The following is a 23,589-nucleotide window of genomic DNA, read 5'->3' as shown; positions in this document are numbered from 1 at the left end:
GGAGAGAAAATCTTTTCCACCTTTCCTCAAACATTACAAAGGCATGACACATGAAAGTTTTGTCGCCTCGTCTCCCTCTTCTTCATCCTTATTCGCGGTCCCTACAAATGTTATCAAAAGCCACCATTGTTGTGGGCATCTTGCTACCCTTCGGAAGTTATGTCTAGAGAAGACCTCGACTTTTGACACGTCCGTAAGTGGTTTCGCAAATACCTTTTGAGTTCTGGAAACAAAGTTTTGATCCTTCAGGATTGATGTCAGCCATAAGTCCTTAAGATTGTTGTAAAAGGCTAACAGAATCACGAACAAAATTTCACTATCTTTAAAGACTTATCCGCGGGGTATTGCGCAAGTCCCCCAAGATACAACAAGAACTTCTCATAATATCTCTGAGGATCTCAGAACTAGCAAGGATCTCTAAAAAGAGTATAAAATAAACCCAAAATAATTTTAAAAGAGGAAAAGAAGAAATGAAAATGAGAAAAGACTGATTTGGGATGTGTTTTGGAATGGAGAAAGAGCTCTCTATTTATAGAGCTAGAGAAGAATAAAATCAATAAAAGACAATAAAAGCAATAAATAATTTGACTGCTGCAACACTTAAAAATTTGATTGTTGCTCATTATTAAAAATATTAATAAAAGAATATTAACATTGTAAAACGTTCCAACACCAACGTTTAACTTTTGCAATATTATAACACTTTTTTTTTCTTACTTTTTCTATTAATCGAGGTCAGTATGAAAATTTTCAAATATTTTAAAAAAATTTATTATTATTTTAATTATTTTATCTTAGAATTTGATTTTGGTTAATAATTGAAGTATATATTCTTTTTTATTTCGGTTCTTCTACCATCGAAGTTGAAATATATATGAAAATTTTTAAATTTTTCAAAGTTTCTTTTATTATTTTATTAGTTTATTTATTTTATCAGGAGATTGGCTTTTGATATGACTAAAGTCATACATTTTTTTTTATCAATTTCTCATTGAAGTTAAAAGGTGCATGATGAAACACATAAAACACTAGAAAATGGAATTTTAAATAGTGTTTTAAAACATTTTCACAAAAATAGTGTTAATGACTTTAGTAGGAATTAGATGTTTGTATGTTTTAAAAGAAACTTTAGGAAAACATTTAAAAGGTAAAGCAATAACACAATTTTTATACTAATTTCTTTCAACTTGAGCTATGTTTAGTTCTATCTTAAGACCTCTTAAGGGGTTTCACTAATCTTTAGAAAGATTATACGAGTTTCACCATTTCTGGTTTACGACAAGTATTATCAACCACTTTTGGTTTCAACCTGTTAACTAACTAGATCGTTTAACTCAATTGAGTTAAACACCAAGTGTTTTAATTCACTTCGGAATTTACAACACAACCAAAAAGGTTTTTCAAACAAGTCAAATTTGGATAACTCTAAGAGAGAGAGAGAGAGAGAGAATAAGTTTACGATACAAAGAAAATCTGAAATACTTGTAAAGATTTTCTTTTTAAATGAAAGCGTTAGACGATGCAAAGAAAGAGAAACAATGTAATAGCAAACTTGACTATATGCACGTATTCTTCTTGTCTTCTCTTCACGCAATCATCTATATATAGCCTTCTTTAAGAAAGATCCGTTAGATAGAGAGTTGACTTCCATATAAACTTCGTAGCCTTTTTAGGTAGGTAGTTAGACTCAGGTCTACGTTGCAAAGCCAGTGCCTTATCAGAACTTTGACAAAAGTAGCTTGTACGATTCTACAAAGCTTGAAGCTTTAAGGAAACATCAGAATGTCTTCCTATCTCTTAACGTCTTTATCCTTCTTGTGTAGGAATTTGAGTAAAGGTCTTGTACTTTTATGATCTACACAGATAAAGAGAACAAAACATACAAGCAAATAGGTGTTTTTTCATACATGTAATAAATGTTTTAAATGTTAGTAAAGGTTAAGGCATATTGCGTATTTGAAACATTTTGGCACATGTAAGCTTGTTAATAGAAGCAAAGTTTAGGAAGAAAAGCGTTTGATATATGATCTTTAGATGATGACAAACATTAGACATTTATTTTATAAAACAGCTTGTAAGTTATACATCGTCTAGCGAGCTTTTTTTAGACGAGTCTTTTCTTTAAACATTTATTTGTTGAACACTGCTTAGATATAAAATTTTAAGATTCAATGTTTTGTTAAGCATATACAGATGTTTCCTTTATATAGACGTTGTTTGTAAAACATTGTTTGTTAGACATTAAATGTTGAAAAATGCTATTTTTACAAAATGTTATTTTAATAAATAGTTTATTTGTAGACTTTTTTTTTTCCTTTAAGGTTATTTGTTAAACTTCAAAACTGGAAATGCTAAACGATCTCGTTTTTTTAGATGATCTTGTCTTAACACAGAGTTTTCAAAATGTCTACTATTTTTTAATTATTTCATCTGAGCAAGGAGATTTGACTTTAATAGTTATTGAACAATCAAAGCCATATATAGGTTCTGCTTTAGTTTTTAAAAAGTCGAGACTAAAAGGATTGCAAAAGTTTTCAAAAAATTTCAAATTTTTTATTCTTTTTATTATTTTATCTGAGCGAGAGGATTTGATTTTGATTTTTATTATAACTGAAGCATAAAGTGCTAGCTAAGGTAATTTTTAACAAAATTTTTACAAAGGCGTTTCTATTTCCTCCATTGTTTTGGTTCTTTGGGAACACCATTTTTTAACCATCTTTCGTTGTTTTCGTCATCAAATGCCACCACATTGTCATTTCACCACTACTACCACTCATCCATTATCTTCTCTTCCTTTCCTTTCTACATATCTAACTCCATAACCTCCACTTTGCTTTCATTTTGATATCACGAGAGAGAGGTTTGCTCAAGTTTTTTTTGTTTTTTTATTTGAAAGGCTAATGCAACTACTTTTTGCTCAAGTTCTTCATACTAGATGCAATTTGTCACTTGACACTTCAAAGATTTACAAAGCTTTCGGTTCTAATATGTTTTGTGCTCCTAGGTTCAAGAAAATTTTCAATTTTATATAAATATATGCTTTTAATATTTTTTTTGTATATTTATTTTAAATTATTTTTTTATGTTTCATGTATTTTTTTTATGTTTGATATATTTTGCATTAGTATTTAGAATATTTACTTGTGAGGATAATATATTTACTTATTATGGGTATATGTGTTATTTGTGTGTTGGTTTTGTGATATTTTGTCCAGGTTTAATATGTAAGAAAAAACAAAAACAAAAATAAAAATTGAACAAAACACGTCTACATTATGCTTTAGTTATAACCAAAACTAAAGCATAAATGTGTATTAGGCTTTAGTTTTTGTGATAACTAAAGCCTAATACCCTTTAAAAAGAAAAAATATTATAAAAAAAAATCTATATTAGGCTTGACTTATAACTATAACCGAAGCATAAAATGATAGTTGGCTTTAGTAACCGAAGTCTAATACCCTTTTTAATGTAAGATATTAAATTTAAAAGGTATTTGGTCTTACTTCTTATAAGAACCAAGGTCAAATACCTCTAAATTTATTTATTTTTAAATAAAAAAGAGTTTAAGTTTTGAGTGTAATTTGAATTTAAACCTAATCTATAATGTTTTATATCTTTTACTATTTATTTATGGCTTCATGTTTCAGTTGATAATCGAAGCTAAAAAACCATAATTTTTTTATCTTGTCTCAATATGTTTCAGTTATAAAATCAAAACCCAATATCTAAAATAGCTTGTATGAAAACATTTTCCTACACTTGTGTAAAGTTAATCTTATTATCTATACCCAACGAAGCTAAGTGATCAATACTTAATCTCCATATCATGAATTAGCTACAAAGGAGATTCTGGGTAAATTGTGCAATGAACATTCTGTGTGCATCGTGACAAACCAAAAACTAAGACAAACTTACAAAAGCAGAGAGAGAAGCACACTTGAGAGCTTTTTGTGAAAAATATTATAAATCAATTTTTATTCAAAGGAGAAGCAAAAAGTACAATTATATAGAGTAGAAAGGTGGTAAAAGCAAACAGATGGATATTCTAGAGTGATGGTTACAAAGAACCGAACTGTCCTAACGGTTAGTCAGGACGTGAGGCGAACAAGTGCACCGAACGGTTAAAGGTGGTGAGACAAGAGCTGTTCGATAGAACATACAACGAATTGGATGGGTGATCAGATCGCTTACAAGCGGAGACGTCTGATCGTTTAGCAGCGGAAACGATGGGGCATGAACCGATCGGTGAAGCATCACATGAGCCGATCGGTAAAGCATTAGCATAAGCGGTGGGGCACGAGCTGATCGGTAAAGCAATGTGTGATCCGTTCAGTAAAGTATTCATTATTCAAAGGAGAAGCAAAAAGTACAAAAAAATAGGATTGGAGAGGAGTGAAGTTGCTTGACCAAATAGGGCAAGGAGTGACAGCTAGCGGATCAAAAAGATTGTTATGGAATGTCCTACTCCTGCCCGAGCTTTCCGATCCCCTCTTCTTTTTTTTTATTTCTAGTTTAAGGACATATGTTTTTTAGGTAGGGCCAAGGATCACTAATTAATCGAATGAGCCCATCCCTCTGGCCTATCATTTATTTAGGGGTCGATCCGGCTCCTGCATCTCCTTGGGGCCCCGTCACACAGGTTTCTAGGAGTCCCTCTAGTCGAATCAATAGAAGTCCTAATAGAAGTTGACTGACCTAACTCTTCAATCGACAATCTATTGTTCCCTCTTACTTGCAGATGCCCATGCTTTGATTCGCCCTAGCTAGTGATGAATCCCAGTAAGATCGGAGTCTTTCATTCCTCCTCCCTTCAGTCCAGTTTGAACCCGTCCCAGAACCGAAGACCTTCCTACTACAAGGTGAGGCTCCGCCCTTCCCCTAGAATCCACTCCGGGCTTTGAGGAATGGGAGCAACTAATCCAACTTCTTGAGCTATCGAGATATTGAACAACAAACATTTGAGCAAGCTACCTTGCCTCACCCTAAGATGAGAGGGAAGGTCGATTTGACTCGAATCCTGGACCTGATCTTGAATCCTACACCAGTTAATGATGTGATGGGATAAGTTTTTTTTTTTTCATTTTGCTGGCCCGCTCGTCCATGCCGAATCCCAATGGACAAACCTTTGATTCGTCCCTAGCTCTAGAATCCACTCGTCTCAGTCCCTGAAAGCCTTACTATCCTTGGCCTAGCCCTTTTTCTCAACTCGAGTCTTAAGTTCAACGACTTTCATCATTGACGAAGACCTGCGCTAATAAGACAAAGAAGTGGGGAGTCTATGCCTTTTCATAAAACGAAAATCTTTCAGTCCTTCGGATTCTCTTCCGGGCATGTGTCCTAGCTTAGATAAACAGGCTTTCTCACCTTTGGAAGCAGGTCGTAGAATAGAAATGACAGCTTTCTTGACTGACCCGCTGTCACATCTTGAATCGGTCCATTCTCTTGGAAGACCTTCCTCACAGGACTCTCAACATGCTACCAGTCCGATTTAGCTGTCCAGTAGACCAAATCCAGTAGATAGTGAGGCCTATCATTGGTTGAGGAAAGAAGACGACAAGCTTGTTACCTTTCAGGCAGTTCGGGTTTCTTGTGTCTGACCTTCCCAATGATTGAACTTTCCTTTAGTGGTGCTCTCTCCTTGCATAGGCATAAGTGATCCAACAGGCACTCTCCGAAACATGAGTTCAGGCATGACGCTCAATAGGGCATTCCTGGTGTACTACTGAGATTCCCGGAAGCATGAGTCCAATCTCTCCTAGACTAGCAAGTCGTCCGAATTCAGTTAGTAAAATTCACATCTCTCTCTGATTGACTGCATTGGCAATCTTTCTCTCCCTGTCTTGCAGATTCACAAAGGATGACCTGCAGGTGTATCATCAGGTCCAAGTAGTTGGAAGCTCTGTCTAGGCAAACATTTTGTTGGAAGTACTCGCTCTGAAATCCATGAACAAGGTGATCTTCCTGGCTTGCTTATGAAACTAGGGAGTTAGACAAGGTCAGTCAAGCATCTGATTGGCTCGGTAACTGGTCTCTATCTCCGATTGAAACTAGGCCAGTCAATCGAGCTTAGAGACAATGCATGTTTACCTGTGATTAGCTTCTCTCTTTGCTTTCCTTACTATGACTCGCTTACTCTATTGGATTAGTTGTCTTCTCTCTATGACTAGTGCAATCTTGCATGTGTTCCGCATCTGACTTTTGTTACATTTCTGAGTTTTGGATGCTATCTGTAGTGAAACAATTGAGAAGGATTTGGTTATCCTTCTCAATTGGAGAAGTCAGAGAGATCATGCTTTCAGTACATATCTCTTCTCTCATTGCATGATGGAGAGTGTCCTTTCTTCTCTCATTGATGCTATTGACAAACTGATCTGAATCCCTTTTTTTGTCTTGATCAAGGAATAGATTAACATAGCAATCTATGTCAACCCTTTCAAACAGCAATCAGAGTTTCAGAGTTAATGTCGAAGTCTGCTAATTCCACTAGGAGACAATAAAGATATTGTTTGCTCAGTTTAGGTAGTCAAATCGGAAATGAGATGGGATTTCCATTTGATTAGCCAACGGGAATTTGTCCTTGTTGACTTCCACCGAAAATCCAATCTACCGGTTACGGAAATTCCTAATCTAATAAGGATAGTCTATCTCCGTATAGGGGAAAAGCTCTCCACTCGTTTTTCAAAGATAGGCATGTCAAAATGGAGTGACTTTTTGATCGACATATCGCTGCAAAAGTCCTCAATTATAAGTGACACAGGGCAGACAAGGCAGCAGTAGAAGCTATGCCCCAACTTTTTACCCAACCAAACCTAGGACCAGCAATGCTTGTCAAAGAAAGAAGTACAGGTTGTTAGTCCATTCATTGTTATCTGGTAGCCCTTATCAATCACTATTTTCACATATAGAATAATTATGCTATTCGGACAATCTTCTTATAGCGAGTCAATGTCGGATAATCTAGCAAGAGCTTCTAGCGCAAGGGAATACCAGATAAGCTTCAACAAGTGGGAATCAATACAACAACAAGTCTGATGTTGAATTAGATAGCTTTCATCTTCCAATCTTTCTGAGCTAAGAAGTTTGAAAGGGGTAGTCTTCCATGTCACTCGGAAGGCAAATCAAGGTAGATCAACCAATACCAGATGCTTTAAGCCGTTTGGGGATTGACAATAGAAGTTGGTCATTCTCTTCCCTTCCCGTGTAGAACTAGGATGACTAAAGCCAGCGTCGAGAAAAGATTGACTTTCAAAAAAAGAAAGGAGAGTGGATAGCTGTGATGTGAAAGAAAGGTTAGACAGTTGGGTTGGTCGAAATAGGGTTCTATGTCCGGTATCAAGCGAGAAAGAATAGTAGAATACCGATCCACTACATATGAAGCAAAGTCGGCCTTGCTCGTTGAACTTATCTTATCTCGGGATTGAGATAGGCAAAGTTCTCGAACCGCTGAGTGTTATCATTATGCCTCCGGTAAGAAAAACAATTAGTCCGATCTAGCTAGAAAAGTCGTTCTTTCAATCAAAAGTTTGATGCACTGGCTAGCCTAGACTTCCATTCAGGCACTGCCGAGATAGACTGAATAAGGTAGCAGTGACTTTCTAGCAAGATACTTTGACTGATCTGCCTCTCCTAACGGCTTGTACCGGTATTCTAATAATGGACAATCCAGAATAAGAGAGCTAGCTTGGCCCAGCTTGATAAGAGGATTAGGACAACTTTGGCTAGAGATGGACAAATGCAAAATGTCTTAGAGAAGGAGCAGCTTATGACGAGAAGGGCTTTTATAACTAACTCAAAGGAAGGCTTAGAAGAATCCTCATTAGTAGTAGCAGCCTTGGAATGAGTTTGAGGTTGAGACTGGGTTTAGTACATATTTAAATATAGAACCTATTTGTGTTATATATATCTCGAGTTCTAACCATCGCTTCGATACCATGTTAAGAAGTAAACTTTAATCAACCTCACAAAACCAGCTTGTAAGGTGAGATTGACACCCATTTATATATTATAAATTGATTTTATCTCTAATTGATAAGAGACTTCCAATATATATATATATATATATATATATATATATATATATATATATATATATATAAAACCTTAACATGAATATACATTGGTTTCAAGAGCATTTCAGTCCATCATTGTTCAAAGGCAATGACACAGACAGATTGTGGGATTGATAAGTTTTTCATTCATCGCTGAAATGCGCAGATTTGAAGAGATTTAATATAAATTCCAATATTTGCGCTCGCTTCAATTCCAATGAAAGTGTATTTGATTCCAATATACCATATCCGATTACAATGTGTAATGTATTTGGTTCCAATATATAGTATATTTGATTCCAACTTTATATATGTAACCCATTTAAAACCGAATCCATGCTAGGTGTATCCTATTATGAGGTTGTTGTTATGAGCTTGCAAATGTGAAATAATTTCACTTATTAACTACAATTGATAAAGAAAAGAGGAAGTCATTTGACCCGAAAATAAACTATAATTTTATTATTCTTTCAATGTAGTTATGTCAAAAATTAGTTTCGTAAATAATATTATTGCATTAAATAATAATAATAATAATAAATAATAATAATAATAATAATAATAAAAATAAAAATAGTAATAACAAATAATAATAATAATATAATTCTTTTTCATGTTAAAAATTAACTTTTTTTTATAATAATAATTCTTATAACTATGTATAATATTAACAATTATTAACTTTTTATTGCTTATACTACCAAGGGTGTTTTGGTAATCTTCAAATTTTATAAATTAAGTCATTTTTTTTTATCTTTCACATGCTCAAATCTTACACTATTTTTACAAACTTTACTTTCAAATTCACTCTCATTCACCTCCAAATCTCTTAAAACAAACAACAATCAACTCACTCTCAAATCTTCTCAAATTCATTCTCTCTCTCTTCCAAATTCATCCTCTAAAGTGCACATAGCCTAAAAGAAGAATATAAGATGATGATGTCGACAATTGCTAAAATAAATAAATAAATATTATTGAAGCAACTAACTACTACGTAATGATCCTAATAAGGTTTGTAATAGTTCTAACGATGTAATTGTTTAAGGGGCTACAAATTACAAATTATATGACAATTGATTATGATTAGGTCACCCAGTTAAACCACTTGTTGAAAAAGATACTCTACCACGTAACAGAAACCAATCCCCAATAATTGGAGAGAGAATATTTAAATCAAACTCATCTTCATTTGGTATCAAGAAATTGTTAATAAAATTTATTTTTTTTATGTCACTTTTGATGAAGAAGAAATTGTTTTATTTTTGTAGAAAACAAAAGCGAAAAGAAAAACTTAAAAGAGAATAAATGCAAAAAGAAAATGAAAAACAAAACACGTACTGTTTGTTGTTCCAGAAATTTATATATATATATATATATATATATATATATATATATATATTTAGTGGACCTAAGTTAGAAATAATCAATTCAGCTTAATTGAGTGTCTTTATTGTAGTTTTAATTTGTCTATGTATTTTGTCTTGTTTGACAATTGTGTTTTGGTTCTCTTTAGTACAAGTGTCTTATTTGTTCCTTGGAAGTGAAATTGATCTTTACTATTTCTCTTCTATAATTTGTTTTAAACCTTTTTAGTGCCACTTAGCAACTTTTTATTATAAATTATTTTACTTTTATTGGAAACTTAAATGAAGGGAGAGTGAAAAAAGACAAAGAATGTTTTATTATAAAAAAAAGAGTCAATCTGAGTGTCAATACAAGTAGAACCATATACACGGTAAAGATGTGAGAAGATTGGTGATGTCTAATAAATAAATTATCATTGAAACTATAAAAAGAGTTAAGTCAGTCCAAATCACCTCTAGATAAATTCGATAAAAGAACTTCACTTAGAACAATATAAGACTTTGTAGAAAGAGGTTAGAAATGTAAACAACAAAAAGAAAAGAGGATTTTAAAGCGATAAAAGAATAAAAAATAAAAAATAAAAGAACAAGTTGATCCTTAGCTCTCTCATAGTTGAATTCTTAAGACTCTTATTCATTTTTTCATGTGTATACGATTAAATTTCTTGTTACAATGTATTTATTCCCTGTGTCTATAACTAAAAAATAATAATTTATTCTTCTATCTTTAGATTAAACATATAAGTAAAAAAGTTTGAATTAGTTAAATAATCTTTAACATTTGAATTGTTTATACTATTTAATACATTTTTTCTTCAATGTTAGTTCAGAAACATGTTTGAAATCTTAAATAAACTTAACAAGAATTTGATTAAATGCAATTCTAAATGTGAGAGACTAAATTAGTCTAAAGTTTTAAAGATGAACTAATTCTAATTTTTATTGAAAGTTAAGGAACCAAAAATATATTTAACCCTTAAATAAACTTAAAGTAATATAAATTTGACTTATTATAGATTTTCATTCCAAATTTTAATCTTTTAAAGAGAATAAATAAGTATAAATTAGTAAAAAGACAAAATCGTTGTTCTAAGATAGCAAGGCTACAATACAGAGAATTCTAATAGAGAAAACCAGGAAGGGGAGAAACGAGTGTAATATTTTTCATTAACAAAATAGAGAGTGTACAAGACAATGTATATAACAGTAAAATGAAAGCACATCTAACTGTAACAGCAATACAGTTAAAAAAGTTATGAGTTTTGTTTTATATTTTCAACATACCCCTTCTTCACAAGAACAAAACCATTTTTAAGAATTTTTTACATTTTGATTATTCACCTGTAAAACCAAAGTCACTTCATTTTCTAAACTCTTTTAAAAGCAAACTACTTATTGTTGTTCAAATGAACATTGATTTATGTGACTCACTTTCTTCACATATTTTAGAGCAGCCCATGAATTGATAGGCAAAGGTTGAGGTTGAACAGTCCCCACATATTATCAGTTCTTTGAAGTGTGCATTCACATCTTTAATGCCCTGTTATCTTAATGTTCAGCATGAATCTTCTTGGAGATTTCCTAATTAAAATGCACACAAACACTTACACTCCTTCAAAATATAAGATGAATTTACATTAGAACCTAACTTTGTAAAAGCTAGATATTAGGAGTGGGCTTACCTCAACTTAAATTAAATCAAATCAAATGACATAAGACTTCATTATTCATCTAAAGAAACAATTTATTCATTAAGCTGTAAATTAAAATGCTTAGATGAAATCTCATTCTAGCACATAAAGATAGAATCACCTTTAGTCGCTTAGATCATAACAGTTTTGAAGCAAAACAAACCACCACAAATTTAAAGTTTCAACAATCTTGAATTATGTAATATCAACTCAGTAATCATAACATATTCCTTCCTTCAACAAAATCAACCTTCAAATTTCAAGATCCCAGTTGAAAAACACAATTAGGATTGGTCATCAATAACACTCTTCAACAATTATAACACACACACATTAACCGAACTAAAATTCTATACTCTCTCCAATGGTCATCTCGAAGTCCAACCGAAATTGGAGTTTCATTCTCACAATTATTACAGTGAAGCTAGTTTATCAGAGCAGAATTCTGGTCTAATTTAGCACTAAAAAAGAGATGCAAGACAAAGAAAAGAAAAGACAGAGCACCACCGTATAGCAAAGGCTCTTGAGCACCTCGAGGCTCCCTCCGGATCTCCGCCGCTACACCGTCACCTTCGTCTTCCTCCTCCTGTGCCGCCTCTTCCTCAAGGCAAAGTTTGCACAACGGGCACGACGCGTGGAGGTCGAGTCACAGCGTGATGCAACCAGCATGGTAAAGGTGTTTGCAGGGCAACTATTTGGCCTCGGCGTCAAAGAGGGAAATTTGGTCTTTGCACACAGCGAAGAAAACGAAGCCGTTGGGGTTGAGCGCGAAAAGGAGCGAGGGTGTGACGTTGACGGAGGGGAGAGGGTGGGGTTTGGCGGGGAGGGGCTTCGGGGAGAGGAGTAAGAGCGCGTCCTGGAAAATGAGGTCAAAGAGGGGTGATTCGACATCGTTTTGGGAGAAGGGAGAGTCCATTAGTTCGAGGAAGGAGGTGTGGCAATGGGGACAGAGAAGAGGCGAGGGAAGGAGTGTGAGGGACACGCTCATATCGCATTCGTGGCACCAGTAGGTCTTCACTTCTGGCTCGCCTGCCGTCGCCATCGGAGGTGTTTCCCTCTGCAAATGATTGTGAACTTAACAAGGAGGCACCCTCCGCGATTGCACGAACCCGCTCCACCACCAGAAATGCCCGCGCTCTTCACACCACCGTTATGCCAACAGAAGATGGAAGGGACCGATGATGCGCAAAGAAAAGGGAATCAAACGAAGGAGGAGAAATTTGGGGGTACCCTCACATGCCTTCGAATTTCAATTTTGGGGGAAGAGAAGAGAGAAATTAGGGGGAAAGAGAAATGCTGAAACTGAAAATGAGTGAGGGAATACCCAAAATTTAGGTGAAGTCATTGTGCACAATACCGAAGCCTCGTATCCGCCGATAAATTACAGGGCAGCGCAAATTACCGAAGGACACTTGACCTTCGGTAATTATCTGTCGGTAATAAGCGTGTTTCTTGTAGTGAACGGAGGGCGAACCTGATTAACGAGGGCATGATAGAGGGCGAGATCAAAGACGAGAGTACGATAATGAAGATGAACCATGAACGAAGATGAACAATGAGTGAATCTGTGAAACAAAAGCTCAAAAAACCTAATATGGTGAACCCTAAAAACAAAGTCGTTTTGTGTTTTTGTAATTTCTAACCAGACTCGCAAAATCAGAACCAGACACACGAGTTGAAGCGAGTTTATCGAGTTTACCACCGATTCCACCAATCCTATCTGAAAGCGAGTTTGCTTATGAGTTAACTCGAAAGCACTATGTGAACTCATAAACTCGACCAAGTTAACGAGTTAACTCGCGAGTTCATAACACTGATATAGATAAATACTTTTCTAAATATAATGATGATGAATAATTACAATAATTACTGTAATATTACACCATATAAGAAAATTAATATTGTGAATCGTGAAAATGAAAAATCATAAATGATCAAATATTTGATTCTGTTTAATTATTTTTTGAGATAGAAATACTTCATGGGTAATTTTTTTATATTAAAGGGAATATGCATTTAGACTTGTTAGAAGAGGAAATATATGATAACTTACCGACGAACTACCAACAAAGTGAGGTAAGTAAGGTTTGAAGTTGTTTTTTAAACCATATTAAGTCCTAATAAATAAACTGAGATATGGGATACTTATATAGGAATATTCAAATAATCAGCACACACATGATCAAACCTTACCATTATGCATATTTTGGTTTATAGTCAATAACTTAAAAAGGATTATTGTTTGCAAAAGAAAATTAGTTTTGTGTTGGAACGTATTTGTGAGATTTTATGAATAAGATTTGTCTTGCAAAACATTGAATACACATTCACGCTCTATTATAGTGTGATAATAAAGTTGTAAAATTGTTTGTAATTTCATTAAACATGATTAAACTAAAGGTGGTAATACCAAATAAAAAACATTTACTTAATAATTTAAAATAATAATTTTTAATTATATATTTTTTAATTTTAAATTCTAATGTATATATTATATATTATTAAAGTGGGCGACAATATTTTTAGGTGTACAAGCATTATTTTTCTTTAACAAAAACATGTTGAAATTGATAAATTCCTTTGTCATCATAAGTCCTTTTCTAAACTTGACTTTTATTTTGTCTTTCTTTACTTTTGTAACTTTCACTCGTGTTCACCGACTCTTATTTGGCGTTAAAACTTTTTAGTATTAACGTAATATTTCGCATGCGTTCACTTTTTTTTTTATCATAATAAAAAACAATAATTTTTTATTACAATCACAAAACTAAATTTATATAAATTTTATAATTTTAGATAATGTTTACTTTTTAAGATAATTTTTTATTATAAATATTTTGTTTAGAAAAATAGTTAAGTTTAGAAAAAAAAAACTATTCAATAAAAAAATTGTTAGATTTAAGATAGTCACTTAAAGAATAAAATTTGTAAAATAATTATTTTGATTTGAAAAAATAGTTAAAAAATAAAATTAAAAACAAAATGTATATCCTAAAATAGAAAATCTCTTTTTATATAATAATATAGGTACGGACACTAGTGCAGCGAGGGGCTTTTACCGCGGTTATTTTTCACTATACGTCGCGGTTTACGAACCGCGGCATATTCAGCCGCGGTAGTAAGTCAGAGACTTTAGGCCACGGTTATGACCGCGGTATATAGTTTGCGGAATATGCCGCGGTTGTCTTTGGAACCGCCGCCTAAATTTAATTTTTTTTAAAAAAAAAAATTTATACCCTATATGCCGCGGGTCAACCGCGGCAATATACTCTCGTATATGCCGCGGTTGGTGTTAAAACCGCGGCCATATGTCTGATTTTTTTAAATACTATTAATCAATATACATGTGGAAATTAATCAATATAAATACTATTATAATTTTTTAATCCACAGAAATTGAAAAGAATAATGAAATGTAATATTAATTTACACTTTTTTACCCATTAATTTAAGGTTTTGTGTGTTCATGAATAAAATCATATTACTGTAACCATTATTTTGTACTTATAAGGAAATTATCTGTTTTCTTTTAAAAAATAAATTATTTGTTTCTATAATAAATAGTCATTTCCTTATCATAAATTTATTATTAGTTTTATCTTCTGCTCTAAATATAATAATAATAAATACATAATCTACTCTTGAATTACAATTAAAATATTAAACAAAATTATATTTAAAACAGTTATGGAAATTTTAAATAGTGTTAATGACTTAAGGTAATATATAATTAAAAAATGTAAAATATTAAGAGATCGGTTGATATATAGCACATAGATTACAAATACATCAACAGATAAGAAGGAAAAGAGAAAAAAATAACAAGTAAAAAAATAATATATGTAAAACAAATATTTGTAGTTAAATTAGGAAGACATTTTCCCACGTGCAAAGCCTGAAATTTTTTTAAAGATATTATTAATTGAAAAGCACCTTAGTTAACAACTCCAACTTTGAGAATGGTGCAATTAACATTTAAATTAAGGAAAAGCACTTTCTAACACCCCACACTTGTCATAATGGTATAGTTGTTTATATTATCATAATTATATTAATGTATAAGCAATTCAACAACCCTACTTTTAGTTGGCCCTATAGAACTCTTGCTTGGCGTAAAGGCCAACCCTTTTGCCTTATAAGACACTCACCACACCAATCTTTTGCCTTGAGCAATGAGGTTTTAGGTCGTGTACCCTTCACAATAAGAGCTCTCTATAAAGGTTCATCTCATAATTGTGTTAGTGCTTGTTAATTATTTAGTTTTGATTTCTTAGAATGTGAAGTCACTACTTCATTTCATTTTCCTTCAGTTGCTTGCTGCAACAACAACATCAGCTAATTAAAACTCCAACCAAGTAAGTATGTTTCAATTGCAGTGACAATAAAGTTAAAAGTACTTTTACTCTCAAAGTAACATTAGTAAAATTAATAATACATTATTTTTCTTATATCAATTTTGGTTGTTGTAAATGTAATATTTTTTTCAATGATGAATAATTTAAATCATTAATATAAAAAAGATATTATTTTTCTTACTAAAACTATAAGAAATATTTAAAATAGTAACCCATTTTAGTGATAAAAATATGTTGTCAGTGATGATTATAAAAACTATTTTAATTAGTAATTTAGAAATTAATTATAATTTGTTATCTGTAATAAATTTTATGTTTTGTGTTGACCTAACAGACACTATGTTGGAGGGACATCAAGTTTTTGGCTTTGGCTTTGTTGTAGTTGGTTTGTGGCACTTGTTCAACAACGTGAAGCTCCATGCACTTTGTTCCAAGTCCTTCACATCAACCCTATGGTTTCCCTCCACAAAGTCAAGATATTTGGAGCTCTACTTTGTCATGGCAAGCAGCACAACCTTCATCTCCTTGGAGCTCTTCATTTCACCAGCTCATCACCAACCATTTGGCCCTGATGGAACCATTCCCACCAACCATCTCCAAAACTTTGAACACTCCTCCATGGCCATGTCCTTCTTGGTGTATGCCTTCTTTGCCCTAATTCTTGATGCAAAATGCTCCAAACCTCAACATGAGTTAACTCATCTCTTAGGAGCCTTAGCTTTTGCACAAGAATACCTCCTCATGCACTTTCACTCCGCAAATCACATTGGACCAGAAAACCAATACCACTACTTATTGCAACTTCTGATTCTTGTTTCTATTATCACAACCCTCATGGGAATTGGCTACCCTAAGAGCTTCTTGGTCAGCTTTGTTCGTTCTGTGAACATAGTTTTCCTCGGTGTGTGGCTTATAGTCACAGGGATTCTGCTTTATACACCAGGGTTTCAATCCAAAGGGTGCGTCACGCACCTCAAAGAATATAAGGTCACATGCACTGATGATGAGGCCCGTCATCATGCTGTTGCTCTGGTGAACATTCAATTCAGTTGGCTATTGATTGGAATTACCATTTTCGCGATGTCTTTCTACTTGGTTTTGGTTAGAATATATGGTGAAAATGTGGAGTATGTTTCGTTGAGCAAGGAGGAATATTACCTTGAAGAAGATGAGTCAAACACTGACATTGAATGCCAGGAGAAAAGCATACAGGGGAAAGTTTAAAACACATTGAGAACAGTAAGCACACCATCACAATAGCACATGGTTTTTCCCCAAAGTTAAAAAATTTCATATTTAATTTCTCGTATTTGACCCTTTGTTGTTACTTTTTTTAAATGCTTTGGGGTTGCAGGTTTGATGTATAAAAAAATGGTTGTCCTCCATTCCTCCTGTAATAATATTTTAGCAGGCTTGGCTTTTTCTGATCAATTATAGGATGATTTTTTTTTTTAAATATTAAATTGCCATTATTGCATAAACAACTAAAAAATCTACCTTATCTCCAACTACTCTGCTTTTTATATTAAAAAAGAATCATTGGTATACTCACTTAACATCTTAGATGTCACTTTCCTTTTATTATAACACACTTATATAAGCTTTTATCCTTAAACAGGGGAAAAGTAAAGAAAATAAAAAGTATTCCAACATATTTGTTAGAGGTAGACTTCATCCTTTTGTATTTTTTATTTATGTATGCACAATTTATTATATATATTATGGATTTAGTCTACGTTTCTTTTCCTTTTATTAAGGTAGGGTTAATTATTGTCTCTTAAGCAAACTTATTATTCATTGGTGATCAAAGAAGTTTTTGTATTATTATTAATTTGGAATGGTTTCAATACAGGCTTTGACGAACTTGACTTGATCACTAAGTCTAACTTGGCCAAGTCTAACTTTATTTGTTTGGTCTCACCTAATATTACTCGACCTATATGCTCAGATTAGATCCTACTAGTCTTGATTTAATATGGACATAGTCCAACTTAATTAAATGTGATCCCATCAGTTCGATTTGACTTGAACCTAAGTCTACTCAACTTGATTTAGCTTAAGACCAATTGGACTGGACTTGGAACAGGACTAACTCAACTTAACCTAAGCCTGGCTTCACTTGGTCTTGTTTAAGCTAGGCCTAACCTAGTCTTTGATCAAACTAGGATCCACTTCATTCAAACCCAACTTAGTTGAATGTGGGTTGGTCTCAACTTGAATGAATGTGGACCTTCTCTGACTTAACTTAATTTAGTTTCGGAAGACTTGGCCCCACTTGGCTAGCTTAGGTCAATTTAACTTAGGTCCAAATTAAGTCTCAACTTAACTTGATTTGACTTGGTCTTGATCGGGCTAAGCTAAATCTGGTCTTGATCAAATTAGTAAAAAAAAATTGTATTACTAGCAGATAAATATAGTTGATAACATAAAAAATTTGTCGGCATTTGACTTTTTTCGATGGATTACCGATGGACTAAAATCCATCGATAATTTCCTTGTTAAAAAAAATTATCGACGAACATAATCTACAAGTAATTACTGACGATTATTAATGTTAACCTCAACCTAGTCTAACTCGATTTGAGTCAACTTGGTTTGACAATAACCTAGATAACACAATCTCACTTTACACGGTTCTAACTCGACCTAGTACTATCTTACTCAAGTATGTCCAATCTAGTATTTTATAACGAAAATAATCTCACTTACTCTAAACTGAAAAAAAGTTTCACAAATATAAAAAAGAAATAAAGAACTTAAAAAAAAACATTAATTAAGATCAATTACAAAATATTATCGATATTAATATTTTTAATTTTAACAATAATTTATTTAAATAATTTTTTGATAGTGATAATTGAAATACTTTATCTAAATAAGAAAACTAAAATATATGAAATTTTAAACTATTTTATCTAAACAAAACATTTGAAAAAAGAAATATAAAATATTACTTACGAGAAATTAAGTATAATATTAGATAAGTATTTCAATAAAATTTAGATAATATCAATCATAATAATGTGAATTTATACACAAGTCTCCCAAGAACTTAAATACCTTTTGTTCAAGAAGTGATTCGTTCCTTCATTATCACAAAAACATTTTTAATGTATGTTATTTTCGATAATTAACATTAGAAAATATTCTAACATCTTAGCTGCACACATTAAATTGATGTTAAAATTGAAAATAGATGTCAAAAGACATCAGCCATGGGAGAAGTCTGACGTTGTAACATTCAGAAAAAATAAATTAATTTAAGGATCGCGATATTCTAACAACGAATTTTGAACACTTTTTTGACAACGCTAGGTGTCAGTAGTGCATTGGGCCAATTTTTTTTTTATTTCTGAAATTGTGACATTGAAATTGATGAGAGCTTCAGAAAATTTGGGATTCCAAATATACCCCTTGCCCTAATTCATTAGAAATCATTGTTCTCTTTCTTCCTTCTCGTTCACCATCTTCATTTTAGCTCTCCCTTTTGGTTTTCGGTCTCGATCTTCCTTGTGGTTGTCGCTCTTCCTTGTTGTTACCCTTGTACGTTTTCATTACATCTCTTCGTTTTGGTCAATGTCGTCCTCTTTGTTGAGTGTATTGTGCAAAATGGCAAGTTCCGGTAACATGGTCCTTCGACGAGCAAGGTAAATGCATTCTTCCTTCATTTTGTACATTGCGTTTTCGGTTTGGATTTTGGGTTTTCCCTGTTAAATTTTTTGTTGTTTTTGTTTTAGGGCTTTTATGTTTTGGTTATTTTGTTTGTTGTTGATGTAATTGAGGGTTAGTCACTCCTTTTTAACAAAGTATATTTCTACTTTGAACGAGCATTTGACAGAGGAGCACCGGTCACTGATTGCGGAGATGGTGGACAGAGTGTTTTATGTAAAGAACCGTCCATGAACACTGGATTTTTTTCCCCGGGAGGCATGTCCACCAATCCACCTCCAATGAAGACTTATGTGAGGAGGGGTCACGAAGGCGTTACAAGAGCAGAGTGCTTAGGACTCCTTACACTCGATTTCTTAGAATAAAATATGAGTGATATTTGTATAGATTTCTTAAGAGAAAGTAATACAAAATTGTACATAGATGAACAAATGTTTGTAATTTGGAATATATTTTGTTCAATGTTAAGAGAAAGTAATACAAAATTGTACATATTATTCATGTTAATTAAATTTCCTTTGTTATTGTCATTGTGAAATGAGGTTTTGTTTGAATTGTTAATGAATAAAGTGGCCACTTTGATTAGTATTGATGTATTTGATGGAGGAATGAAACAATGCTTGTGACATGATGAAGTTAGGTGAAGTCCTGGAACTTCTGCACCAAAAAACACATTGTAATAAATTACAACTCATTGGTAAACGATTACATGAACAAAATCCAGGATTTGTACAGAAACTTGTACTGCAGGAGTCAACTGTGCTAACCTAGGTGACCATAGTAAAAAATTTTAATTTTTTGGCATAAATCCACTGGTTTTCACTTGATTTTGGTGTTTAAGTGTGAGTAAAGGCTGGAAAGTCATGTTTGCGCACCCCATGATTGAGGTAAGGAATAATATTTATGAGATGAACAACTTAGATGAAGTCTTGAAACTTCTGCACCAAAAAATACACTTGTAATCGTTTACACACTAGTGCAGCGAGGGGCTTTTACCGCGGTTCATTTTCACTATACGTCACGGTTTACGAACCGCGGCATATTCAGCCGCGGTAGTAAGTCAGACACTTTAGGCCGCGGTTATAACCGCAGTATATAGGTTGAGGAATATGTCGCGGTTGTCGAGGGAACCGCTGCCTAAAGCCATTTTTTTTAAAAAAAAAATTAAAAAATCCACTATATGCCGCGGTTAATGTTAAAACCGCGGCCATATGTCTCGTTTTTAAAAAAAAACGAAACACTATATGCCGCGGTTGTGGTTAGAACCGCGGCATATTCCCCTGCAGTTTTTTAAAATTGCAGGTCTGTTTTTGTGATATCCACTACCACAAAAACAGACCTGCATATAAAAACATGTACACAAATTCAATTTGAACATAACAAACACATGTTCAAATGTATTTCAACATCAAATAAAGTACAAAGTCTAAGAAAATTCTATCTAATCAAATGCATTGTTTAAATCTAAGAGCTATTGTATAATCTAACTATATACTTCGCAGCAGCGTTCCTAATGAATAATAGTGACTTCTCAGGAACTGGGGTAGTAGTCTTGAATCTCTGCAAAAGACAATTCATTTTAATTAGTGTATATGAATTCAACATTTGTTAAAAAATCAAAATTTGTTAAAGTTAAATATTACCGTTTCCCAGCAACTTGTGATGTGAGAACGAACAATATGGGTCATCCAATACATTACATAGTATCCACACTCATATGACCCATTTTGTCTGTTACACTACAATATATCATCACAGTTGATAATAGTTAGTGAATAACATTTGTTATAAAACAATTATAACAAAGTATGACTTTAGCATATGTCAAACCTTGAGAGAAATCCAAGCAATCTTTCTACTATTAACAATTGATCTCCCACCCATCATCATACTTGCTGGAATAGAACTGTATATAAAAAAAGGTTTTAGCATTCAGTTATATAACAAAGAAAGTCCAAACATTGAGGTTCTTACCAATCAATTGCTTGTTTGAGTTGTGTGGGAGGAGGCCTGTGCAATGAGCAGAACCACAAAGCATAGTTGTCTTGCATAGACATAACAAGAAGTTGCCAATGGCGCCTGAAATTCATAATAACGTAACTATTAAATATTAAAATCACATATGGAACATTATTATGTTAACAAAGTTGACTTACCCGGATATATAAGGCAAAAAATATATTTTCTTGCCCCTTCCAAAACTTCTTATCATACTCATGTTGATATGCTCAAAATCATTTGATTCATGAATTGATTGGGGATCAATGAATCCATAATCATCAGAACGCCCCAACTTATTAGTGACCCCAGACATATACCTGAAATCAAAAATTAACTTTGATATAAGGATACTTGATATATAAATCAATTTTATATATAAATAATTGGTCATAGACTTACATCGTCCATAGTTGAATAATTGAAATATTCAACTCTTGTGTTCCCGACGCAAGCTCACGGACATCTTGGCTATTAAGGTATATTGGGACCTCAGAGCCTGTCCCAAATACATTAGCATCATACTCAACCTCCAAAGGATGTCAGCAAGTAGATGCAATGAAGAAAGAGGGTCATCCTCAGATAGAGGAATCTTCTCTTGTGCCTGCGTCTGTTGTTACATGAAAAGATAAGATAAGTTTTGACATCAAAAACCTTTAAAATTGAGAAGTGTAAAGAAGAATTTCATACCGAGGGGTCAGAAACTGGTTTAACCAAAAATTTAGGCCAAGTGATAAACGACTTATATGCTTGTTCCACAGTAAAAATCTCTTCCGTGGACAGAGGAACCGAGGCATCTGGTATGATCATTTCATCCACTGAGACCTTCACCTCATCCTCTAATAGTTGCATACCATGACATACAGTCGCTGACCTAAACTCTGTTCCACGAGCTACCAGCACCATCTCAGTATCCTCTAAAATGTATAGCAGACATGGACTACCATCGTCCATGTCATCCTCTGGGATGGCTGATGCGGAACAACTTCCTTTGCCGCTTCTCCCTGTCAGAGTAAATGTTAGATTATACAAGAGATAGAAATAATTGCACATAAATGTTTATTAAGTTTACCTGTGGGAGGGGGAGGGATAACATGTTCCTCTATAGGAGACTGCACCGGGCGCATGCTCTGAAACTGCTGCTGGTATAGCATCTGGAATTCAGCCCTCACCTCGGCCCTGATCTCCTGTATAAGGTCTTGTCGGACCTTTTTTGTGATCTCTTCTGTCATCCTTTGTGTATCGCTGTATGAATATGAAGGCTGACGAGAAGAGCTCCCAAAATAATCTATAATTCCTACTCCAGGACCTGCAGCACGTACACGTCCAGGGTGCTCAGGTCGTCCAATTGCAGCAGCAAGAATATCCTGGCGACCCTCTGGAGTGAATTGGCCTTGGGAGCTCTGCTCAACCAAGGCATCCTGTAACATTACAAAACACCATTATTCTTTAAATAGTTTAATGTAGTATGTATAATGACAATATTTATTATTTTAGGAATAGTGATAACTTACAATTTTTTCAGAAATCTCTCGTGCAGTGTCGGAAGAGTAGGTGCCCGATGGTCGCATACGGGCCAACTTCCATTTCTCATGTCTAGACGGTGGAGAAGGAGGCTGAGGAGGGCTACCACCCTGAGATGGTGGTATAGAATCTGCCTTTTGCTTGAGGATTTTCTCCTCAAGCTTCCTATACCCACCACGAGATAATAGGTGGGGGTTTTTGTTCTGAGCACTTGTTCCTTGTGCTTTGCTTCTAATTGCCTGTCACATACACATTAATTAATTAGTTCATATGATATATATTTGTTAATGAGGAATTGAATAATATGAACTACACTAACCTGCCATTCCTCTAACATCCGACTCTCTTTAAAAAGCCGCCAAGTCTCCTCATCAATGGACTTATATGAACTACATGGACTTTTATGTTTAAGGTGTCCAAAGATGTACCTTGATGTCAACTTGCTTTTAAAGTTTCTGAAATTTTCTGCAACAGTTGACAAACACTTATTTCTAAGTGTTGGGACATTTGGAATGTCAAATGTCATCTGAAAAAAACATAATAAAGTTGTATTAGTACAAAATTATCAATATAAACAAATTTTAATTCAAATGCTATTAACTAACTTACCAATATATCTTGCCAAATAATGTTCCGATCACCCTCGGACACATGATCAAAAGATGGAATGAGAATGCTAATCTTATCACGTGCCACTACTCCAAGGTATGATCGGAAGTCATCTGCATGGGGGCCAGTTGCCACACCCGTGGTGACATTCACATTCACCGGAGTTCTTTCACCACTATTTTTCCTTATCAATAGTTGTTTCATCCTAGTGGGTCCTCTAGTGGATCTGGTTGGGGGAGCCTCATCCCCTGAAGAATGTGGATGATCAGCCATATATCTGTCAAAATAAATAACAACATTAAATTTTCTTTCAAGACTTATGTAATAT

General features: G+C 33.6%; 1 protein-coding gene and 1 pseudogene across 1 annotated transcript; one reads left to right on the top strand and one right to left on the bottom strand.

The window, feature by feature from the left end:
• Positions 1 to 11,530: 11,530 nt before the first annotated feature.
• On the bottom strand, positions 11,531 to 12,148 carry LOC148196070 (uncharacterized; annotated as a pseudogene).
• Positions 12,149 to 15,282: 3,134 nt separating this feature from the next.
• On the top strand, positions 15,283 to 16,685 carry LOC148196069 (uncharacterized). The gene is made up of 3 exons (XM_088095535.1): positions 15,283 to 15,326; positions 15,417 to 15,461; positions 15,796 to 16,685. Exon 3 carries the CDS (start codon positions 15,801 to 15,803, stop codon positions 16,683 to 16,685), a length of 885 nt encoding a protein of 294 aa, XP_087951661.1. The 5' UTR covers positions 15,283 to 15,326; positions 15,417 to 15,461; positions 15,796 to 15,800.
• Positions 16,686 to 23,589: the final 6,904 nt, after the last annotated feature.

Source organism: Vigna umbellata, chromosome 7 (genome assembly GCF_029865625.1).
Source record: "Vigna umbellata cultivar VRB3 chromosome 7, Vumbellata_1.0, whole genome shotgun sequence".
Classification (NCBI taxonomy): Eukaryota; Viridiplantae; Streptophyta; class Magnoliopsida; order Fabales; family Fabaceae; genus Vigna; species Vigna umbellata.
This window is presented reverse-complemented; position numbering and strand designations above follow the sequence as displayed.